This window comes from Marmota monax, unplaced genomic scaffold (genome assembly GCF_021218885.2).
Source record: "Marmota monax isolate L192 unplaced genomic scaffold, Marmota_monax_Labrador192_F-V1.1 WCK01_AAM20220418_F8-fsc00166, whole genome shotgun sequence".
Taxonomy (NCBI): domain Eukaryota; kingdom Metazoa; phylum Chordata; class Mammalia; order Rodentia; family Sciuridae; genus Marmota; species Marmota monax.
This window is the reverse complement of record NW_026693344.1, coordinates 3190735-3212980: the sequence shown is the minus strand read 5'-3', so window position 1 is coordinate 3212980 and position 22246 is coordinate 3190735. Positions and strand designations below refer to the sequence as shown.

Here is a 22246-nt window from a genome sequence, read left to right as displayed (position 1 = left end):
ATTCGATGTCCATATGCAAAATAATAAAATTTATCTATAGAATATGCACAAATCAACTCAATATGGATTAAATACTTAATACCTAAAACTGTAAAACCACTATAAGAAACATAGGGTAAAACCTACACAACATTGGTCTGCCAGTAAATTTTTTAGATATGACCCCAAAAGCTTATGCAACAATAGCAAAAATAAGCGAATGTAAAAAAAAAAAAAAAAAGCTAATGAGATTACTCTTTTTAAAAAAAAGTATTTTGTACAAAAAAAAAAAGAATGGAGTGAACAAGACAATTTGTACATTGGGTGAAAATATGTGAAGCCATACATCTGAAATGAAATCAATATCAAAACTATATAAAGAACTCAGCAACTTTATAGAAAGAAAATATAATCTGATTAAGAAATGAGCCAAGGATCTAAATAGACATTTTTCAAAAAAAATATGACAGGCTAAAAGATACATGAGAAAATGTTTAACATTACTAGTCATTAGGGATTTACAAATTAAAATCACAATGAAATATCACCTCACATTAATGGTTATTATCAAAAACACAAAAGATAATAAGTATTCGCAAGTATGTGTAGAAAAGAGAATACAAATTTGTATGATCCATAATGCGAAATAGTATGAAGGTACCTTAAAAAATACAAATAGAATTATATATGATCTAGCAGTTGCATTTTTAGATATTTACCTAAAAGATTTAAAGTCAGTATGAGAGTTATCTGAACTTCCGTATCTGTTGTAGCACCATCTACAATACCTAAGTTAGGGAATCAGGTTAAGTGTCCATTAACAGATGGATAAAGAAAATGTGGCTTTGATACATAATGGAATACTATTAAGTCTTTAAAAAGAAAAAAATTGTATCCTTTGTAAAAACATACATGGATCTGGAGAACACTGTGCTAAAAGACATAGGTCAAATACAGAAAGACAAGTAATCACATGTTCACACTTATTATGTGGAATCTAAACCAATTGAACTCATAAAGGAGAGGGTAGAATGGTGGCTGCAAAGGATAGATGTAGGGATAATGGGAAGATGATAGTCAAATGAAATAAAGTCTCAGCTAGATAGGAGAAACAAATTTGACGTTTGTTGAGATCTATCACACAGCATAATGAATATAGTCAATATTGCTAAGAGAGTAAATTTCTAATGTTCCCATTACCAAAAAAGTGAGCTATTTTAGGTGATATTTATGTTAATAAAACTGATTTAAGCCTTCCACTAGGAGTGAGGCAGGAGACAGATACTACCCTAGAGTTTACAGAGGGAGCATGGCCTAACAACATCCTGATTTTTGGATTTCTTGCCTTCAGAATTGTGAAATAATACATTTCTATTATTTTCAGATACCCAATTTGTGGTAATTTATTATGGCCACTCTGGGAAACTAAGACCTAGAAATTTTCACATTAGTGTATGGAATGGATGGGAACTGAGGAAGATCAGACAGACTAATTGTGAGACTGTGTAGTAATCTAGGTGACACATCTTGGTAGCACTAACCAGATCAGTGCCAGGGGAAACAGCAAGATGTGGTTGAGGTTAAGAGTTATTGAGAAGGTAGAACCAACAGGATTGATTATTAGTAATATGGGTATCTCAGAAATGGAGAGTCAAGTCTTACACTATAGGAGTCTTATTAAGGAAGTAGGGGCCTAATCCAATATGATGGAGATTTGGGCCTACTTTTTTCTTCTGCTAGACACAGGGTTTCTGATTTTATTCCTAGGTTCTTGGTCCATTTTGAATTGAGTTTTGTGCATGGTGAGAAATAGGGGTTTAATTTCATTTTGTTGCATATGGATTTCCAGTTTTCCCAGCATCATTTGTTAAAGAGGCTATCTTTTCCCCAATGTATTTTTTTGGAACCTTTATCTAATAAAAGATAACCATAATTATGTGGGTAAGTCTCTGTGTCCTCTATTCTGTACCATTGGTCTACCAGTCTATTTTGGTGCCAGTACCATGCTGTTTTTGTTATTATTGCTCTGTAGTATAGCTTAAGATCTGGTATAGTGATGCCACCTGCTTCACTCTTCTTGCTAAGGATTGCTTTTGCTATCTGGGTCTCTTATTTTTCCAGATTAATTTCATGACTGCTTTTACTATTTCTATGAAAAATATCATTGGGATTTTGATTGGAATTCCATTAAATCTGTATAGTGCTTTTGGTACTGCGGTCATTTTGACAATATTAATTCTGCCTATCCAAGAACAAGGGGGATCTTTCCATCTTCTCGGGTCTTCTTTAATTTCTTTCTTTAGTGTTCTGTAGTTTTCATTGTAGAGGTCTTTCACCTCTTTTGTTAGGTTGATTTCCAAGTTTTTTTTTTTAGGCTATTGTAAATGGGGAAGTTTTCCTTGTTTCCCTTCAGAGGATTTGTCACTGATATACAGAAATTCCTTTGATTTATGGGTGTTGATTTTGTATCCTGATACTTTTCTGAATTCATTAGTTCTAGAAGTTTTCTGGTAGAATTTTTTGGGGTCTTCTATGTATTGAATCATATTGCCAGCAAATAGTGTTAATTTGAGTTCTTCTTTTCCTGTCTGTATTCCTTTAATTTCTTTTGTCTGTCTAATTGCTCTGGTCAGTGTTTCAAGAACTATGTTAAATAGAAGTGGTGAAAGAGGGCATCCCTTTCTTGCTCCAGTTTTTAAAGGGAATTTTTTTCCATTTAAAATGATGTTGGCCTGATTTGTTCTTCTTTTTCTAGGACTTTGAGATATAATGTTAAGTCATTTATTTGTTGACTTTTTATTCTTTTAAGGAATGAACTCCATGCAATGAACTTTCCTTTTAGTATTGCATTCATAGTGTTCCAGAGATTTCTGTGTTCTCATTCACCTCTAAGAATTTTTTAATCTCCTTCTTGATGTCTTTTGCAACCCATTGTTCATTCAGCAGCATATTATTCAGTCTCCAGGTGTTGTTGTAGTTTTTACTTTTTATTTTATCATTGATTTCTAATTTCATCCCATTATGATCTGATAGAATGCAGGGTAGTATCAGAGTTCATAAATCTAACCACTGAGGTAACCAAGTAAAAAATCCAAAGGTAGCTTTAAAAACCAGTCATTGGAATCAACCCCAGTGGACTGAATGAACTGAAGACTTAATGCAGTTAAAGGGAAAACAGAGAATTGCATGATTATCTAAAAGAATCTGCCCAAATCCCATTATGAATGTAGCACAGAATAATACAAAGAAGATAAAAATATGAATAAGAAAGTAAAGATAGTAGGATGAGGAGGGTAATCCAAACTATTAAGAGTTCCAAAACAAGAGATTAGAGGAAGTGGGGAGAAGAAAAATGTAGAGATAATGCTGAGAATTTTCTAGAATTGAGGAAGACTCATTTCAGAGTGAACACACTTAGTTTACATGAAGGGTAAATTAAACATATCTGTCCCTACATTGACTATAACAAAAACGTGTAGTGTCAAAGACAGAGCCATGAAAGAAAAACCCTACATAAATAGGAATGGTAATTTGAATGCCTACAGATTATACATGTCAAAAGACAATATAATAGTGTGTAAAATGTCAAATAAAAAATAAAATTTGACCTCCATCTTTATACCTAAACCAATATTCATTTATGTGTAGGCAAAGACAGTAAGCACATAAAGATTACTAAAAAATAAACTCAAAAGGAATGAAATGAGTGCAAGAAGCAAGAAAGGACTAAGTAGTTGGTACATTAAATAAATAGATTTCAGTGGTGATTTTAAAAATAGGGTAAATATAATGACTCAGATTCAGGGGTTTATCTACCAGGTAGAACTATAAACTAAGAAACTAAGTGGAAGATGGGTAGGAAAAATTTGGAGTTAAATACACTAAGATATTTGTACTATTACAAAGAAAGAGATAGCTACTGATTGCCATTATGTGTTAAATGTGCATACAAAAATGGAAAGATCATTTAAAAATAAAAAAGAATGTAATACTTCTAATGAAGGAATGATGCAAATGTAGTATGACAACAGAAAGAAAAAAAGGGAAATTGTATATTGATCCAGAGTAAAATTTCACGTAAGTAAAATTTTAAATGCAAATAAAATAAGATTCCATGCTTATGAGAGAGAGAGAGAGAGAGAGAGAGAGAGAGAGAGAGAGAGTGTGTGTGCGCACACATGTTCAGTAATATACATAACCTACATTGGAATGGTGACATTGGGAGGAAGAGAAAAGCACTAGTGGAGGGTAGAAATGAAGTTTGAATTCTATCCATAAATTTGTATTTCCAAATAAATATATGATTGATGATCAAATTTAAATATATTCTCTATTATGATTTTGTTATTTTTTTTTTTAAAAAAAGCATGAGCCAAAACCAAGCTGGTTCAGGAATGTTAAGTAACATTCCCAAGATCATAGTCCAAGAGGGAGAAGCCAGGGAAATACAGATTCTAATAGCAAGGTCTGTTAAACTGGCTTTGGCTCATTCGTTTTTGCATTAACATGAACAGGACTTGGCATGTGGCACAGGAATTCAGAATGAGAGGCAACAGCTGGGATAGTTCCTGGAGGGAAGGCCCTGATGATAGTGGTCTGATATTAAATGCCACCATTTTACAGGGAGCCTCAGGCTACATTTGGCATCCAGAGGTCTGGTCCAGTTGTAGAGCAGCCAAATCTTAGAGAATCATAGGTTCTGCATTATGGAAACTTTGAGACTGTGTAGTTCAATTGGTTTAGTTTACAGGTTCAGAAAGGGAGACTTGTTCAAAGTTATGTAAGCAGTGAGTGACAGACTCACAATCTAATACTATTCCAATTATTCCAAGTGCTCTACACTTGTCAAATAGCAGCAGAACACTCTTGAGAAAGGATGACCACATGTGATGTGAAGATGATGGTGATGGGCATTACACTATATTTTAGACCCTCATTAAATCACTTTACAAGTATCCTCTTGATTAATCCTCAGAACAAGCCCAAAGTTAGGTACAACTATAATCTCCATTTCAGATTTAAAAAAAACTTTTAAAATTTCATAATTAGTAAATAATAGAATTCTAATTCAGGAAGTCTGATTTTTGAGCTAAAACTCTTTTAATTGTATGAGATGCCGAAGACTCAAATGTTAGCAGAAAGGAAGGTGGGTGCCAAGAAGTACAATTGCATTTTTCTTGGGCTGAACTTGCATATATTTAATACAATTGCATCCTTCTTGGGTTGAACTTGAATTTATTTTCCTTCATTAGATATGGAAAGGTAATGTTTGGCTTAGAATTCAACATTATGTGATGCTTACATGTATTCTATATGGTTTCAACTCAGGTAGAAATGTGGAGCAATAAGTCAGAGTGAAAATGTATTGACTCCTACTATTGGACTAAACCTGAAATATTTTTTGCAGCAAAACTGTGATTTTCATGCATATAGGGAGTACTTATACCCCAAACAAAACATTTCACCATTTCTCTGGTATGGATAACCATTATCAACATAAAATGACACCTTAGCCAAACAACAGTATTTAGTTTGCTTGATACCAAAATGAAAGAATAAGTGACTCAAATTTTTCTAGTGATGAGATGCTATGAGTTAGTGGCTATTAATAATATAGTTTAAAAGAGATCTATATTTATGACTCCAATGTTTCCATCCAAGAAAGAAATAAATCTTGTTACTTCTACAGGTAAGTGGTCCACAGTGAATAGGAGGCTGAGTTCACATTTCATCAGTCATTCATTTATCTACTGTGCTTAATCAATACAAGTATGAGGCAATCTCAAATTTTAAATTTCAATGATGTTTTCATTTCATTCAATTACAAATTAAGCAATATTTTAACAATCTGCTGAACATACACTCAGGGGATAAAACAAAATTTCCCAATACATAAAAGTTTTATTTGTTGGAAAACCACATATCTTTAATGCATTGTTATATACACAGAAAGAGTGCTGACTATAAAATTTTTCTTCCACTGTAAAAAATTATAGGGTTTTCACATAAGAATAAGTATTACCCAAAGGATATACAGTACACAGTTGCCCAAAGAACTTATATCCTGAGGTCTTATCCATCGACAAGCTATTTTGAGGGAAAGTAGTGAAACAAGTCAATTTTATTTGTGTAATACTAGAATTTCTTGTGTGAAACATTGAAATTGAAAGAAAAGATCACAAAAGAACACAGAAACACGGGTGAAAAACAAGTTACAGACATAAGACATGAAAACACTCACTGTGATGAACTCAAAGCAAGAAAATGATCAATAAGGGTTAACCTAATAAGCTTAGGTAGATACAGTTTTGAAAGAGGTACATATGATTGATAGAATTCATAAAATGGCAGTCTACAGGCCAAACATTCTTCAGAAACAATTTGGGGCTTGTATATTTGCTATTGTTTTTCCAACAGAGTTTAAAAATTATACTTTATATTTTTAAAATATATTTTTTCTGTTTTTCTTAATAAAGTTGAGATCACATTACAGAGAAGGAATAAACTAGAGTTTAGTAATTGCTGTCCATTACACAAAGTTTTCCAGTTTGCGCCTCTGCTTTATTCATCCTTTTTATTCATTTACATGACTAACCTGCCCCCTATAGTCAAGTGAGCTCAAATCCATTTAGGTATCACCAAAAAATTTAAAGTTGTGAAGGTAATCAACGACAGAATGTATTGAAATATTGGGTATCATTAGAGAGGTATTTTTTCATCCATCTCTTCATTCATTAATCTATTCATTCATTCAACAAATACTTGTTGAATATCTGATAAGTGCAAGAATCTAGAATCAGATCAGTAGATAAATATTTGGAATTTCTTTTCATTGAGTTCAAATACGGTCTTGCATCTGGAAAAGCTTGCCAAGTATGTAAAAGAGAGAGCTAAGGAAAAAATATTGATGTATTTTAAGATATGAAATAAGCTCTTTTACTGACATGACATGATTGTCATGTCCTGTGATGCTTGCTCCTTCTGCCATGATGTCCTGTCTCATCTCAGGCCTAGAGCAATGAAGTTGGCCATCTATGGACTGAGACCTCTGAAACCATGAGATCACACAGACAATGAGGGCCAACTACATAAGGATCTTGGCAACTGGGACAATGAAATGGACAAGAAAAGTGGATGAATAAGGGAAATACTCTAGAGAAAACAAATTAAGACTTTGTGTTGAAGTTGCCTCTAAGGGATGTTTCCTTCAAAAATAAATAAGGAGAAAATGGAGTCTGCAGGTGTTGCTCAGTGGTGGGGTACTTGCTTAGTACATGTTGAGGCTCTGAGTTTCATTCCCAGTACCGCTAAAGCGGAAAAAATCATCAGGAACAGAAATAAGTAAAGCAAAGGGCTTGAGGACACAAATCATAAAAAGGTGTAAGTAGGTGACTCTGAGTGAGTGATGTATACATTTGACAAGTGTCCATTCAAGACCATCAGAGATTTGAGAGGGAAGCTCTCTGAATCAAGAGCAGAGAAAGAGACTTACGCGAGAAAACATAAAAGTGGTAACTCAAACTTTGATAACTGGAAAATACTGATTTTTCAGGTATACCCACAGAAAATTTTCTTTTTTTACCTCAATCCTTAGTAATAAATGTTATCTTTAAGAATATATAAAAGAATATGAAATAAGAAATGCTAAGGAGTGCTAATAATTTAAACAGCCCCAAAGATGGGAAAATTTTAAGAAGGAAAGAGTAATCAATAATAATAAAATTGTGCCAAAAAGTATAGTTAAATAAAGATAAAAAACAAAGACCTTTGTACTTAAAAGAGACCAATAAAGCCACACTTAGTCGTGGAAAACTGAGAATAAAGGGTGTAAGAAAGAAGGAGCGGTCAGAATAAAATGGGGGTGGCTATGGAGGGAAGTGGTGGGGTTGGATGAAGAGAGGGAGGTGGGTTGGTTATTCCATAGTCTATTAAGATGACCAGTGGAGAGGACTGAATATATGCATAAGAAAGTTCTATTATCAGATAGTTCATGAGTATTCTCATGTGTTGGAAAGGACCCAATCCAAATGTACTATTTACTTAAACTTTAATATTAGAGCAAAATTTGGCAACTTTTTCATAAACCATATTCTCAAGGTCATTCCTTGGAAAACTAAACTAATTTTTTACCATAGAAGTCTTCTTTAATTGACATCAAAATTTAGTGATAATGAACTACTAAAGAAAATATGAAAATCTGTTGATTCCCAATGCTGACTTGTTTTCTGGCTTTCTACTTGTGATCTTAATTAGAAATGATTGTAAATGTTTCTGTTCTTTCTCTCTTTCTCTCCTTCTCTCTTTCTCTCTCTTTCTTTCTTTCTTTCTTTTCATTTGTTTGGATCTTTTGCAAGTAATGTTGTTTTCCACAGAGGTATTTGCTGTTGGATCAATGAAATCAGCTGGTATCATTCTACAGAGCCTTCTACATATTCAATAATCAAAAGAAAGAAAAATTAAGATACACATGACAGGATTGTGGCGTTCAAACTAGGAAAATCATGTTTATTGCATTCCTTTGTGGACCTACACCCAATATGTTATTTCTTCCAATTTTGATGTTAGAGATAGCTAATGGAAAATCCATGTTCACCAGATAAGGATCAAATAACCTAAGTAAAAGAAAAAGAAAAGTTGAATGTGTTTGGTTATAAATGGCCTGAGTAAGATGTCTTATTAAGATATGTTTGTTTCATTTCTGTTGCTGTGAAATAAGAAGAAAAAAGATAAAACCTGCCATCTGATTGTAGCTTAAAAATAAAAACTCCTTAAACTATTTTTTTCTGGGTAAATTTTAAGCAAAATGTTTATAATGTAATTTTTAAATGAAGGCACAATTCAAAATGGAAGCAAAACTGATTATAAATTACATCCTATTGCCATATACAGTTCTGCATCTGGAATCTGATACAAAAATAAATGTTTATTGCTTATTTCTTATTCAAGTGGTGCATATACTACAGAACTAATATTTGAAAGGGCCTATCTATATTTACTGATAATTAAGATATGTTGCTTATTGGAAAATGAGAGTAGGATTCCCAAGTACATTTGTCATGCATTCTGCAAAAATGCATGGTTCAGTCAACTCAGTTTTTTTCCGATGATGTATGAGAAGAAATCTCAAGAGCTTGCTTCTTGAGGTCTTAGTTTACAAGTGGAGTTTCATCAACCTTGAAGTATACCTGTGTCCAGCCTTCAGAGCCCATCTGTACTGGATCCAGGTATTCATTATCACCACCTCCAATTCTCTCTTTCATCTCCATCCCCATAATGGCAATGGCAATGATCACCCAGAGGTAAAGCCTAGAAAGCCTTATGATCTATTTTTTGTACAGTTAGGCTTAGGGATCTTGAAATTCTCAGCCTATCATGTCCCTAAGTAGAATTGTTATACAGAGTAATTTTGTAGAGACTTCTCTCTTTAAGAGTCAGTATAGAGATTTCGATTAGGGAACACAAATCTTAGAAATCATTCTGTTAATATAACAATGACTGATTAGAAGGTGACAAATCAATTATATAATCTATCCAAATAGATTACATATTCAGCTGAAAATAACTAAAAATGACTGCCATAGGTCTGTATCTATATTATATTAAGTACTAAAGAAAGGACTCATTTTGCTAGGAATTCCAAATTTAAAACAGGAATACAGGATTCAAACAACTGGGCAACATGTGGTCACTTACCCCTGCAAAGCTTTCTCTCCAAACCAATCTCCTTTTCCTAAAGTCCTAAGAAAGACTGGGTCTTCACTAGGTGAGTCTTCACGAGTAACATTCACCTGCAAAAAGAAACAATAAAGTCTAAGTCTGCTGCATACCCAGGAGGATCAGGTGAATAGCAATTGATAAGGTTAATTTCATTACTCCTTTTAAAAATATGTGTTAAAAAAAGAGTTTAGATTACCATTAACCAGTTCAAAGAATAATATCAGAAATTATAATTCAATGACAAGAAATTATTCTAAAACATTTGTTACCATTTCAGGTTATATTTAAGAAATAATGCATTAGGTAATCTTAATTTCACTTACTCTTCCTCTATTCTAATTTTCTTACACTCTTAGGCAACCACTCTAATAGTGAGCATTCTATCAATCTATTTATATGTTCATAGATATGTTCATAGATATGTAAAAATATATGAATACATATCTAATCACAGGTATCATTCTGAAATGTATTTTTCTTTCAACATTGTTTTAATTATTTATTACATGCTTATTAATTTTAATGTATTAGAGTTTTATTGTATAAATACATTTTCTTTCAAGTTGGGCATTTGTATTGTTTCCACTTTTTTTGTTTTTTCTTGCAATGAACATTCTCTACACACCTCTGCATGCACATCCAGTTTCTCTAAGAAATTTCTATTTCCCTCAGAAGAACCCAACCTTCATTCAAAGGCCCATTCCATTTTCACAAAGCCATACTGCAGGCTCTACTGGGCTATATATAGCCCTTGTGATCCACATGCTTCATTCAACAGGATTTCTTTTTTAAAAGATATACAAATCACATACATGTCTTTTTTTAACATAAATAGTGTATTCTTCAAAGAAAGGTGACTTTTTTGGCATTCTCTACAATTTGTAAGAAGTTCATAATAAATTGTCATAATTGTTTAACAGAAAACTTTATTACTAACAATATTTCCCAGCGCATACAGGACTTGTGACGTGGGTGACAACCCATAGAAGGTAAGTGCTTTCTTGTTGTGTGAACAAAGACATAAATAGAGTAAGTTCTACCTTTGTATTAAATCACTTCTACCTTAAGCTCTGTAATGTTCATAATACTGTCTATGTGTCATCCAAATGGTTAAATGGTTAAAATTCACCTACCTGGAAAATGTAACGAAGCAGAAAAACTAATTTCTTGAGACAATGCCAGACACTTAGACACATTTAAAAATACTATGCTTCAGATTTCTGAATCTTAGGATTGGATGTCAATGACCAGAATTTTTATTAGTATCAGTAGCCTATGTAAGGTGGAAGGAATTCAATTATTATTCTCCACTGATCCATTTGATTACTCCTCTACACAGCATTTCAAACCATGGAAATTTAGTTTTTAACACTCTTATTTACTACAAAGCTATATCACAGAGACATTCATTTGCATAGTGATGAGGCATTTATAGATGTGGAAACTTTGGTAGGTTGTCATATTTAAAATAAAAGTTAATGGGCCCTATCCTTGGGTTTCTGATTGATTCAAGTTAATATATTTAGCCAAAATTCATTTCTGCTATTTGTATATCCTAATATATATATATAATAGAAGAATTAGCAAATTGTATATATACAATTTGCTAATTCTTCTATTAGAATGATGTGGTTTGCTTCCCATTTTAGTTATATATATATATATTTTATGGTGATATGAACACTGTTTCTATGAACATTCTTCTACATGTTTTCTGGTGTCCATGGGTAGTAGGGTAAATACTTATGAATAAAGAGCAAGTTTATTAAGTGTGTGCATCTTCAGTTTACTAGGTACTGACTCACTCATAATACGTACGCACATTCATACCATCAATGAATGAAAGTTCATCTTATGCTATACATTCATCAGCACTTGGTACTATAGGACTTTGATTGTTTTTCTAGGAAGACAAGCAGTAAATAGTATTTTCTTGAATTATAATGGAGGTGGAGCAATTTATATTATTTTTGATCCTTTGTGTTTACTTTCTTATGATGTGTCTGATCATCCTTTTGCTTACTTTTTTGTGTATTATTCATTTTATTGTTCTATTGTATTTATGTTTTATTACTTTTGATGGTTTAGACTTGGTTTATATTTTACTACCTTCATGTCTTGTTGGAGAAGTTATTAATTTTAGGGTAATAACATTGAACTATGTTATCCTTGTTTCTATTTTTTAAAAATCTTAAGAAATCCTTCCCTACTCCAAGAAGGTAGAAGTATTCGAGTTGTTTTTTAAATTATTTTCTGATTTGTTTTCTTTTATACTTAAGTTTTAATTGACTTTTTTATATGGTGTGAGGTAGGTAACCAAATTTTTTATGTCCCTATGTATAATCATTTTTTAATTTCCATTGCCTGTGTTGTCTTAATCAAGTTTACAGATAATCATGGATCTATATCTGGGTTCAGTTTATTTGTCTACTCCTGAGGCAAATTACAGTCATTTTTTCTTCATTACCTTAATCTTAAGTCAAAATATCTACTAAATTATCTCCTTATAGGTTCCTTTTCCTTTCAAATATTTTCCTATGTTGATCTTCTGCTTTTAATGATGATATCTCAAATAAAATTTCCTCGTAAAAGGACATAGCATTTTTATTAGTTTTATTCCTGGATATTTGATTTAATAAATGATTATTAAATAACATTTCTAACTAAATATTATCAATATTTAGAAGTGCATGTAGATTATTAAATTATCATGAAGTAAAATTGAATTTTGCTTTTGGTTTACAGCTCTATGAATTTAAATGCACATATAAATTTGTATAACCTGCATCCCAATTAGACACAGAACAATTTATCACCTTAAGAAATTCCCTCATGTATGTGTTTATACTCACATCCTCCCCAAATCTTGACCTTAGCAACCAAAAGTCTATTGGCCTCAGGCTAGTTTACTCTTTTCAAGAATGCCAGTTAAATGGAAGCACATAATCCTTAATTTTTTGAGATTGCTTTTTCTTATTCACATAATACTTTTGAGATTCACCCAAGTCATTATGTAGTTCAATAGTTTATTCTTTTTACTGCCCAGTAGTATTCCATTGAATGAATATCACAGTTGCTTTATCCATTCACTTGTTGAAGCATATTTAGCGTGTTTCACAATTATGAACACAGAAATTATAAACATTGTAACAGTTTTTTATGTAAACTATATCTCAGATTTCTAGAATACAACAAAGTATGATTGCTTTTTTTAACTTTATGAGAAAATTTCAAATTGCTCTTCAGAATGGCTTTACCATTTCCAATCACTCTGCATCCTCATTAGCACTCTGTATAATACATTGTTTTTTTCATTTTAAACATTCTGTTAAGTATCCCAGGTTTTTCATGTGCAGCTTTGCAATGATCATGATATTGAGAATCTCTTCATGACACATCTTCCATTTTTATATCTCCTTTGCTGATGTATCTTTTCAAGTCCTTTGTCCATTTTTAAAAATTGAGTAGTTTTGTTTGGGGGTATTGATTATATAGGCTCAATACAAGCCCTTTGCACATATATAATTTGCAAATATCTTTCCCTGTTAGTTGATTATCTTTTTAGTCTCTTAACAGTATCTTTCATAGAATAAAATTTCATAAGTATGATAGAGCCCAATTTACCTTTTATTCTTTATAGTTTGTGCTTTTGGTATGATGTCTAGGAGGTTTTTTGTTTTGTTTTGTTTTTACCAAACCCTAAATCATAAAGATTTTCTTCAAAACAGTTTGTAGATTAACATTTTTCTTTTAAGTCTTTTATCATTTTCTATTTAATTTTTACACAGGGTATGAAGTTTAGGTCCAGTTTTACTTTTCTTTCTTGCCTATGGCTTACTAATTGTTCAAACACTACTTGTTGAAAAGACTCCCTTATTCACTGACTGTTCTCATTCATTTATTGCTTTTTGTTTCATCATTAATTATGTTAACTGTAGGTACATTGTAGAAGCCATCTGAGAATTTTTATTCTGAATAGAAGTTGCATTAGCAAATGGCTTTACTGAATTGGTTGATATGATAATTCAATTGTTCTTTAGACAATTCATATTGTGAGTTTTATTAAGTGATTCATTTTTTTCAATATTTAAATGATAGTAAAATATCAAGATCTGCACTGTCCAGTATGATTACCACTAGCTACATGTAGCTATACAGCTATTGTAATGTGGCTACTGGTGCTAAAAAATTGAATATTTGATTTAGCTACTTTTAATTTAGATATCAAATGAGACAAAATGGCCACTGAATTAGCCTGTATATACATGGAACATTTTAATAAAGAAAAGTATAGTATACTGAACAGTACTGATCTAGCTAAATTATAACTAATTTTAATAATATATCTATCTACATAAAAAACAAGCTAAAATCATATCATCTTTAATAACTTTTTTATTTCTAAATACTGTATCCTTTTCTTAATTTAACATAATAGTTGGGATATCTAATATCACACTGAATAGAAATGGTGATAGCATGCATCATTATCTTATTCTTTTTTTTTTTTAATTTTTTATTGTGGGTTGTTCAAAACATTACAAATTTCTTGACATATCATATTCCACACTTTGATTCAAGTGGGTTATGAACTCCCACCTTCACCCCATACACAGATTGCAGATTCACATCAGTTACACATCCATTGATTTACAAATTGCCATACTAGTGTCTGTTGTGCTCCGCTGCCTTTCCCATCATCCACCCTCCCCCCTCACCACCTCTCCCCTCCCCTCCCCTCCTCTCTCTCTACCCCCTCCACTGTATAACCCTGAGGGTCTCCTTCCATTACCGTGCAATTTCCCTTCTCTCTCCCTTTCCCTCCCACCTCTCATCCCTGTTAAATGTTAATCTTCTTCTCCTGCTCTTCGTCCCTACTCTGTTCTTAGTTACTTTCCTTATATCAAAGAAGACATTTGGCATTTGTTTTTTAGGGATTGGCTAGCTTCACTTAGCATAATCTGCTCTAATGCCATCCATTTCCCTGCAAATTCTATGATTTTTTCATTTTTTAATGCAGAGTAATACTCCATTGTGTATAAATGCCACATTTTTTTTATCCATTCGTCTATTGAAGGGCATCTAGGTTGGTTCCACAGTCTTGCTATTGTGAACTGTGCTGCTATGAACATCGATGTAGCAGTGTCCCTGTAGCATTCTCTTTTTAGGTCTTTAGGGAATAGACCAAGAAGGGGAATAGCTGGGTCAAATGGTGGCTCCATTCCCAGCTTTCCAAGAAATCTCCATACTGCTTTCCAAATTGGCTGCACCAATCTGCAGTCCCACCAGCAATGTACAAGTGTACCCTTTTCCCCACATCCTCGTCAGCACTTGTTGTTGTTTGACTTCCTAATGGCTGCCAAACTTACTGGAGTGAGATGGTATCTTAGGGTGGTTTTGATTTGCATTTCTCTGACAGCTAGAGATGGTGAGCATTTTTTCATGTACTTGTTGATTGACTGTATGTCCTCCTCTGAGAAGTGTCTGTTCAGGTCCTTGGCCCATTTGTTGATTGGGTTGTTTGTTCTCTTATTGTCTAATTTTTTGAGTTCTTTGAATACTCTGGATATTAGGGCTCTATCTGAAGTGTGAGGAGTAAAGATTTGTTCCCAGGATGTAGGCTCCCTATTTACCTCTCTTATTGTTTCTTTTGCTGAGAAAAAACTTTTTAGTTTGAGTAAGTCCCGTTTGTTGATTCTAGTTATTAGCTTTTGTGCTATGGGTGTCCTATTGAGGAATTTGGAGCCCGACCCCACCGACTGTAGATCGTAGCCAACTTTTTCTTCTATCAGACGGCGTGTCTCTGATTTGATATCAAGCTCCTTGATCCGTTTTGAATTCACTTTTGTGCATGGCGAGAGAAAGGGATTCAGTTTCATTTTGTTGCATATGGATTTCCAGTTTTCCCAGCACCATTTGTTGAAGATGCTATCCTTCCTCCATTGCATGCTTTTAGCCCCTTTATCAAATATAAGATAGTTGTAGTTTTGTGGATTGGTTTCTGTGTCCTCTATTCTGTACCATTGGTCCACCCGCCTGTTTTGGTACCAGTACCATGCTGTTTTTGTTACTATTGCTCTGTAGTATAGTTTGAAGTCTGGTATCGCTATACCGCCTGATTCACACTTCTTGCTTAGCATTGTTTTTGCTATTCTGGGTCTTTTATTTTTCCATATGAATTTCATGATTGCTTTCTCTATTTCTACAAGAAATTCCGTTGGGATTTTGATTGGCATTGCATTAAACCTATAGAGAACTTTTGGTAATATCGCCATTTTGATGATGTTAGTTCTGCCTATCCATGAACAGGGTATATTTTTCCATCTTCTAAGATCTTCTTCTATTTCTCTCTTTAGGGTTCTGTAGTTTTCATTGTATAAGTCTTTCACCTCTTTTGTTAGGTTGATTCCCAAGTATTTTATTTTTTTTGAAGATATTTTGAATGGAGTGGTTGTCCTCATTTCCATTTCAGAGGATTTGTCGCTGATATACAGGAATGCCTTTGATTTATGCGTGTTGATTTTAAATCCTGCCACTTTGCTGAATTCATTTATTAGCTCTAATAGTTTCTTTGTAGAGCCTTTTGGGTCTGCTAGATATAGAATCATATCATCTGCAAATAGTAATAATTTAAGTTCTTCTTTTCCTATTTTTATGCCTTTAATTTCTTTCGTCTGTCTAATTGCTCTGGCCAGTGTTTCGAGAACTATGTTGAAGAGAAGTGGAGAGAGAGGGCATCCCTGTCTTGTTCCAGATTTTAGAGGGAATGCCTTCAGTTTTTCTCCATTCAGAATGATGCTAGCCTGAGGCTTAGCATAGATTGCTTTTACAATATTGAGGTATGTTCCTGTTATCCCTAGTTTTTCTAGAGTTTTGAACAAAAAGGGATGCTGTACTTTGTCGAATGCTTTTTCCGCATCTATCGAGATGATCATATGGTTCTTATTTTTAAGTCTATTGATGTGGTGAATAACATTTATTGATTTCCGTATATTGAACCAGCCTTGCATCCCAGGGATGAATCCTACTTGATCATGGTGTACAATTTTTTTGATATGTTTTTGTATCCGATTCGCCAGAATTTTATTGAGGATTTTTGCATCTAGGTTCATTAGAGATATTGGTCTGTAGTTTTCTTTCTTTGAAGTGTCTTTGTCTGGTTTAGGTATCAGGGTGATGTTGGCCTCATAGAATGAATTTGGAAGTTCTCCCTCCTTTTCTATTTCCTGAAGTAGCTTGAAAAGTATTGGTATTAGTTCTTCTTTAAAGGTTTTGTAAAATTCTGCTGTATACCCATCCGGACCTGGGCTTTTCTTAGTTGGTAGTCTTTTGATGGTTTCTTCTATTTCCTCAATTGATATTGGTCTGTTTAGGTTTTCTATATCCTCCTGACTCAATCTGGGCAGATCATATGACTTAAGAAATTTATCTATGCCTTCACTATCTTCTAATTTATTGGAGTATAAGGATTCAAAATAGTTTTTGATTATCTTCTGTATTTTTGAAGTGTCTGTTGTGATATTGCCTTTTTCATCCCGTATGTTAGTAATTTGAGTTCTCTCTCTTCTTCTCTTCGCTAGCATCGCTAAGGGTCTGTCGATTTTGTTTATTTTTTCAAAGAACCAACTTTTAGTTTTGTCAATTTTTTCAATTGTTTCTTTTGTTTCGATTTCATTAATTTCAGCTCTGATTTTAATTATTTCTTGCCTTCTACTTCTTTTGCTGTTGTTTTGCTCTTCTTTTTCTAGGATTTTGAGATGAAGTATGAGATCATTTATTTGTGGGTTTTTTCTTTTTTTAAGGAATGAACTCCAAGCAATGAATTTTCCTCTTAGAACTGCTTTCAATGTGTCCCATAGATTCCGATATGTTGTGTCTGTGTTTTCATTTATCTCTAAGAATTTTTTAATTTCCTTCTTGATGTCTTCTATAACCCATTGATCATTCAGTAACCTATTGTTCATTTTCCAATTGATGTATGCTTTTTCCTTCCTTCTTTTATCGTTGATTTTCAGTTTCATTCCATTATGATCAGATAAGATGCATGGTATTATCTCTACTCCTTTATACTGTCTAAGAGTTGCCCTGTGACATAATATATGATCTATTTTTGAGAAGGATCCATGTGCTGCTGAGAAAAAAGTGTAACTGCTTGATGTTGGGTGGTATACTCTATATATGTCAATTAGGTCTAGGTTATTAATAGTGTTATTGAGTTCTATAGTTTCCTTATTCAACTTTTGTTTGGAAGATCTGTCCAGTGGCGAGAGAGGTGTGTTGAAGTCTCCCATGATTATGGTGTGGTGGTCTATTAGACTCTTGAACTTGAGAAGAGTTTTGTTTGACGAACATAGCTGCACCATTGTTTGGGGCATAAATATTTATGATTGTTATGTCTTGTTGGTGTATGGTTCCCTTAAGCAGTATGTAGTGTCCCTCTTTATCTCTTTTGATTAACGTTGGCTTGAAATCTATTTTATTTGATATGAATATGGACACGCCTGCTTGTTTCCGAAGTCCATATGAGTGATATGATTTTTCCCAACCTTTCACCTTCAGCCTATGTATGTCTTTCCCTATCAAATGCGTCTCCTGTAGGCAGCATATTGTTGGGTCTTGTTTTGTGATCCATTCTACTAGCCTGTGTCTCTTAATTGGTGAGTTTAAGCCATTAACATTTAGGGTTATTATTGAGATATGGGTTGTTCTTCCAGCCATATTTGTTTATTTCTGTTACTAAACGTTGTTTGTTTTCCTCTTTGATTATTTCCCCCCCCCTTTACTGTCCTACCTCCCACTGTTGGTTTTCATTGTTATTTTCCATTTCCTCTTCCTGTAATGCTTTGGCGAGGATGTTTTGAAGAGATGGTTTTCTAGCTGCGAATTCTTTAAACTTTTGTTTATCGTGGAAGGTTTTAATTTCATTCTCCATCCTGAAGCTTAATTTCGCTGGATACACAATTCTTGGTTGGAACCCATTTTCTTTCAGTGTTTGAAATATGTTATTCCAGGATCTTCTAGCTTTCAGAGTCTGTGTTGAAAGATCAGCTGTTATCCTGATTGGCTTACCCCTAAATGTAATTTGCTTCCTTTCTCTTGTAGCTTTTAAAATTCTCTCCTTATTCTGTATGTTGGGCATCTTCATTATAATGTGTCTAGGTGTGGATCTCTTATGATTTTGCACATTCGGCGTCCTGTAGGCTTCTAGGATTTGGGATGCTGCCTCATTCTTCAAGTCTGGGAAGTTTTCTTGTATTATTTAATTGAATAGACTGCTCATTCCTTTGGTTTGGAGCTCTGTACCTTCCTGTATCCCAATGACTCTTAAGTTTGGTCTCTTAATGTTATCCCATATTTCTTGGATGTTCTGCTCATGGTTTCTTAACAGTCTTGCTGAGCTGTCTATGTTCTTTTCCAGTTGAAATACTTTGTCTTCATTGTCTGATGTTCTATCTTCTAAGTGTTCTACTCTGTTGGTAGTATTCTCCATTGAGTTTTTAAGTTGGTTTATTGCTTCCTGCATTTCTAGGATTTCTGATTGCTTGTTTTTTATAACCTCTATCTCCCTGTATAGTTGATCCTTTGCTTCCTGGATTTGTTTGCGTAATTCGTTGTCGAAGTGATCTTTCATTGTCTGATTTTGCTGTTTAATGTCTTCCTTGATACTCCAGATCATCTGAAGCATGTATATCCTGAATTCTTTATCTGACATTCCATCTGCTGCAGCTGTTACTTCTTCTAAAGTTGCGTTGACCTGCATTGATTGTGGTCCTTTCTTTCCTTGTCTTTTCATACTGCTTGCGTATCTTTCCTGCAGGTGCGGGCGGTGGCTCTGCTCTCTCCTTATTCCAATTGGGGTGTCGTGGCTACCACGCCAGCAGGTCACTGGGCCTGTTCTGGGAGCTGGTGGCGGCTCTGTTCTGCCCCTACTCCAATTGGGGTGACGAGTGTACCACGCTGGCAGGCCACCGGTCCTGATCCGCCGGTCGGTTGCAGGTTTGCCTACCCTGCAGGCGCGGGCGGCAGCTCTACTCTGCCCCTACTCCAAATGGGGTGACGTGTCTGTCGTACCAGCAGGCCACTGGGCCTGTCCCGCTGGTCGGTCGCAGATCTGCCCACCTTTCGGGCACGGGTGGAGGCTCTGCTCTGCCCCTACTCCAATTGGGGTGTTGTGACTACCCCGCCTGCAGGACGCTGGGCCTGTTCCTGGCAAGGGAGGCGACTCTGCTCTGTCACTACTCCAATTAGGGTGGTGTTTGTACCACGCCGGCAGGCTCCTGGGCCTGATCCGCCGGTCTGTTGTAGGTCTGCCTACCTTGAAGGCGCGGGCGGCGGATCTGCCCTGCCCCTCCTACCACGCCTGCGGACCCCTGGGCCTGATCTGCAGGTTGATCACTGGTCTGCTCACCCTGCGGGCACGGGTGGCGGTTCCGCTCCGCCCCCACTCCAATTGGGGTCACGTGACCACCACACCGGCAGGGCCTGATCCGGGCGTGGGAGAAGGATCTGCTCTGCCCCTACTCGAGTTGGGATGATGTGTGTACCACACTGGCAGGCCACTGGGCCTGACCCGCCAGGCTGTCACAGGTCTGTTTACCTTGCAAGCGCGAAGGGCGGCTCTGCCCTGCCCCTCCTACCACGCCCATGTACTACTGGGTCGTGGGTCTGCCCACCTGGCGGGTGTGGGTGGCGGCTCCGCTCCGCCCCCTCTCCAATTGGGGTCACGCGGTCACCACGCTGGCGAGCCGCTGGGCCTGCTCCGGGGGCTGGCGGCGGCCCGGCTCCTTCCCTCTGGCTCGAGGACAAATTGAGGAGACTCGGGTGACTGAGCCTCACCCCCCTTACCAGGAGACCAACTGCTTATGTCACCGCTGGTATTGATGAAGATCTCTCCTCCACCGCTTTCTGCTGACATCAGATCTCTGCCATGTTGGTATCCTATGCGAATGGCAGCATTTCGTTCCCCTTGCTGGGCAACCCAAGCAACGGGTGAGTCCTGACCGGCCCTCAGCAGGACCCGGACCGAGACACAGTTTCCGTGGGCTCCTAGCCCCGGTCCAGGGAAGTTCCGGGAGCTGGAACTCGGCCGCTCCGTGCTCGGTGTAAGCTCCTATAAGTGTAAGCTCCAAGAAGCAGTCCCCGCGGGCTCAGTTCCGGGAGCCGGAATTCGGCTGCTTAGTGCTTGGTGTTTGCTCTGATAGTAGCAGGGTCCAAGAAGCAGCCTCCGCAGGCTCCGCAGCCCTGAGCCAGGGCGGTTCCGGGACGGTTCCGGGAGCCGGAACTCGGCTGCCCCACGCTCGGTGTTCACTCCGATAAGATCAGATTTTAAGAAGCACCCAGGCGCTGAACCCTAGCAATCTGTCTGCAAGCCGCAGGCGAATTGCAGCCTGAAATTACCTGTTCTATGGCTGAATGAGCTGCGGTCAGTCAAAAACAGGTATGGTGACGTCAGTTTACCAACATGGTGGCTGCTGGCCTCCTCTGTGGTCTGACCGGTGTGGAGAACCGAGATGGACCGCTTCCTTCCCCGTCTCGAACCCAGAATTCAGCCCTGAGTGCGGTGCTTGCGCGGCTGGCAGAAACTGCAGCACTGTAACCCTGCGTCTCTATCCCAGCGCGCGTTGCAGACTCTAGCCGCGGGGCGATTTGCTGAATAAGCAGTTTTACCCTCCGTGCGACAAACCTCTCGAGTTTGAGTCCCCGTAGCCGATCCTCGTGCGATGGAAATCCTTCCTCCAGGTTCCGGCGCACCCCACTATTGCTGGAAATTCCTAACAAGATATCCTTTAGCCGTCCTGACTTGTCATACTCCCACACAGTGAAGCAGCACACGGGGGTAATGCACTCCCCTCGCCGCCATCTTCCTTCCCCCTCCATCTTATTCTTAATATAAAAGAAAATGTTGCTACTACTTCACTCGTGTATACACAAACATGTATATGCCTATACAAATAAAATTTACATAAGAGAACACTTTCCATATTCAGAAATACTGAGCGTTATGTTAATATGTTTAATCACCATGCTTAAATGCTTGTTAATTCTAAGAAGCAAAACCATGTACATCTAAATGTCATTTAATAGATAAGAATTTTTTAATCTGTTTTTTCTACTGGTTGCATATAAGACATGTTGAATAGAACCAGAAAAATGAAAATGCCTTTCAATTATTCTTGGAATTGTGAAAGTGTTTTATCCAATCCTGTTTAATTTTGGTTTAACTTGTGAATGGAGAAATAGTTTTTAGAGGCTTTACCACTGCAGGGATAAACACAGAATTCTTCAATGCTTCCTCCTACTGTTAATGGTAAAAGTCATTTTTCTGGGCTACTGGAATGCACTGACTAAAGTACAGAGAACTAACTCAGCTTCTACCTGAGGCAAGCAGCAGATGCTGTAAGCACTCTGTTTCTAGTTTTAGAAAAATCACTTTGTGTGGATTTAATGGGGGGAAAACAAGTATTTCAAAGTCTATAATGTCTCTCTTAGTCTCGATGTACTTAATGGGAGAATGAAAAAATGTTTTAAATTTAAATAAAAAAGTTTCACA

The 22246-nt window shown here is 36.0% G+C and overlaps 1 protein-coding gene across 2 annotated transcripts in view; it reads right to left on the bottom strand.

The window, feature by feature from the left end:
• The window catches only part of Prkg1 (protein kinase cGMP-dependent 1), a 1175746-nt gene that overhangs the window by 189688 nt on the left and 963812 nt on the right, over positions 1 to 22246 (bottom strand). For both annotated transcript variants that reach the window (XM_046456763.2, XM_046456762.2), the window contains exon 7: positions 9673 to 9767. In XM_046456763.2, the coding sequence (XP_046312719.1) occupies positions 9673 to 9767 (95 nt within the window). The remainder of the gene's footprint in view (positions 1 to 9672; positions 9768 to 22246) is intronic.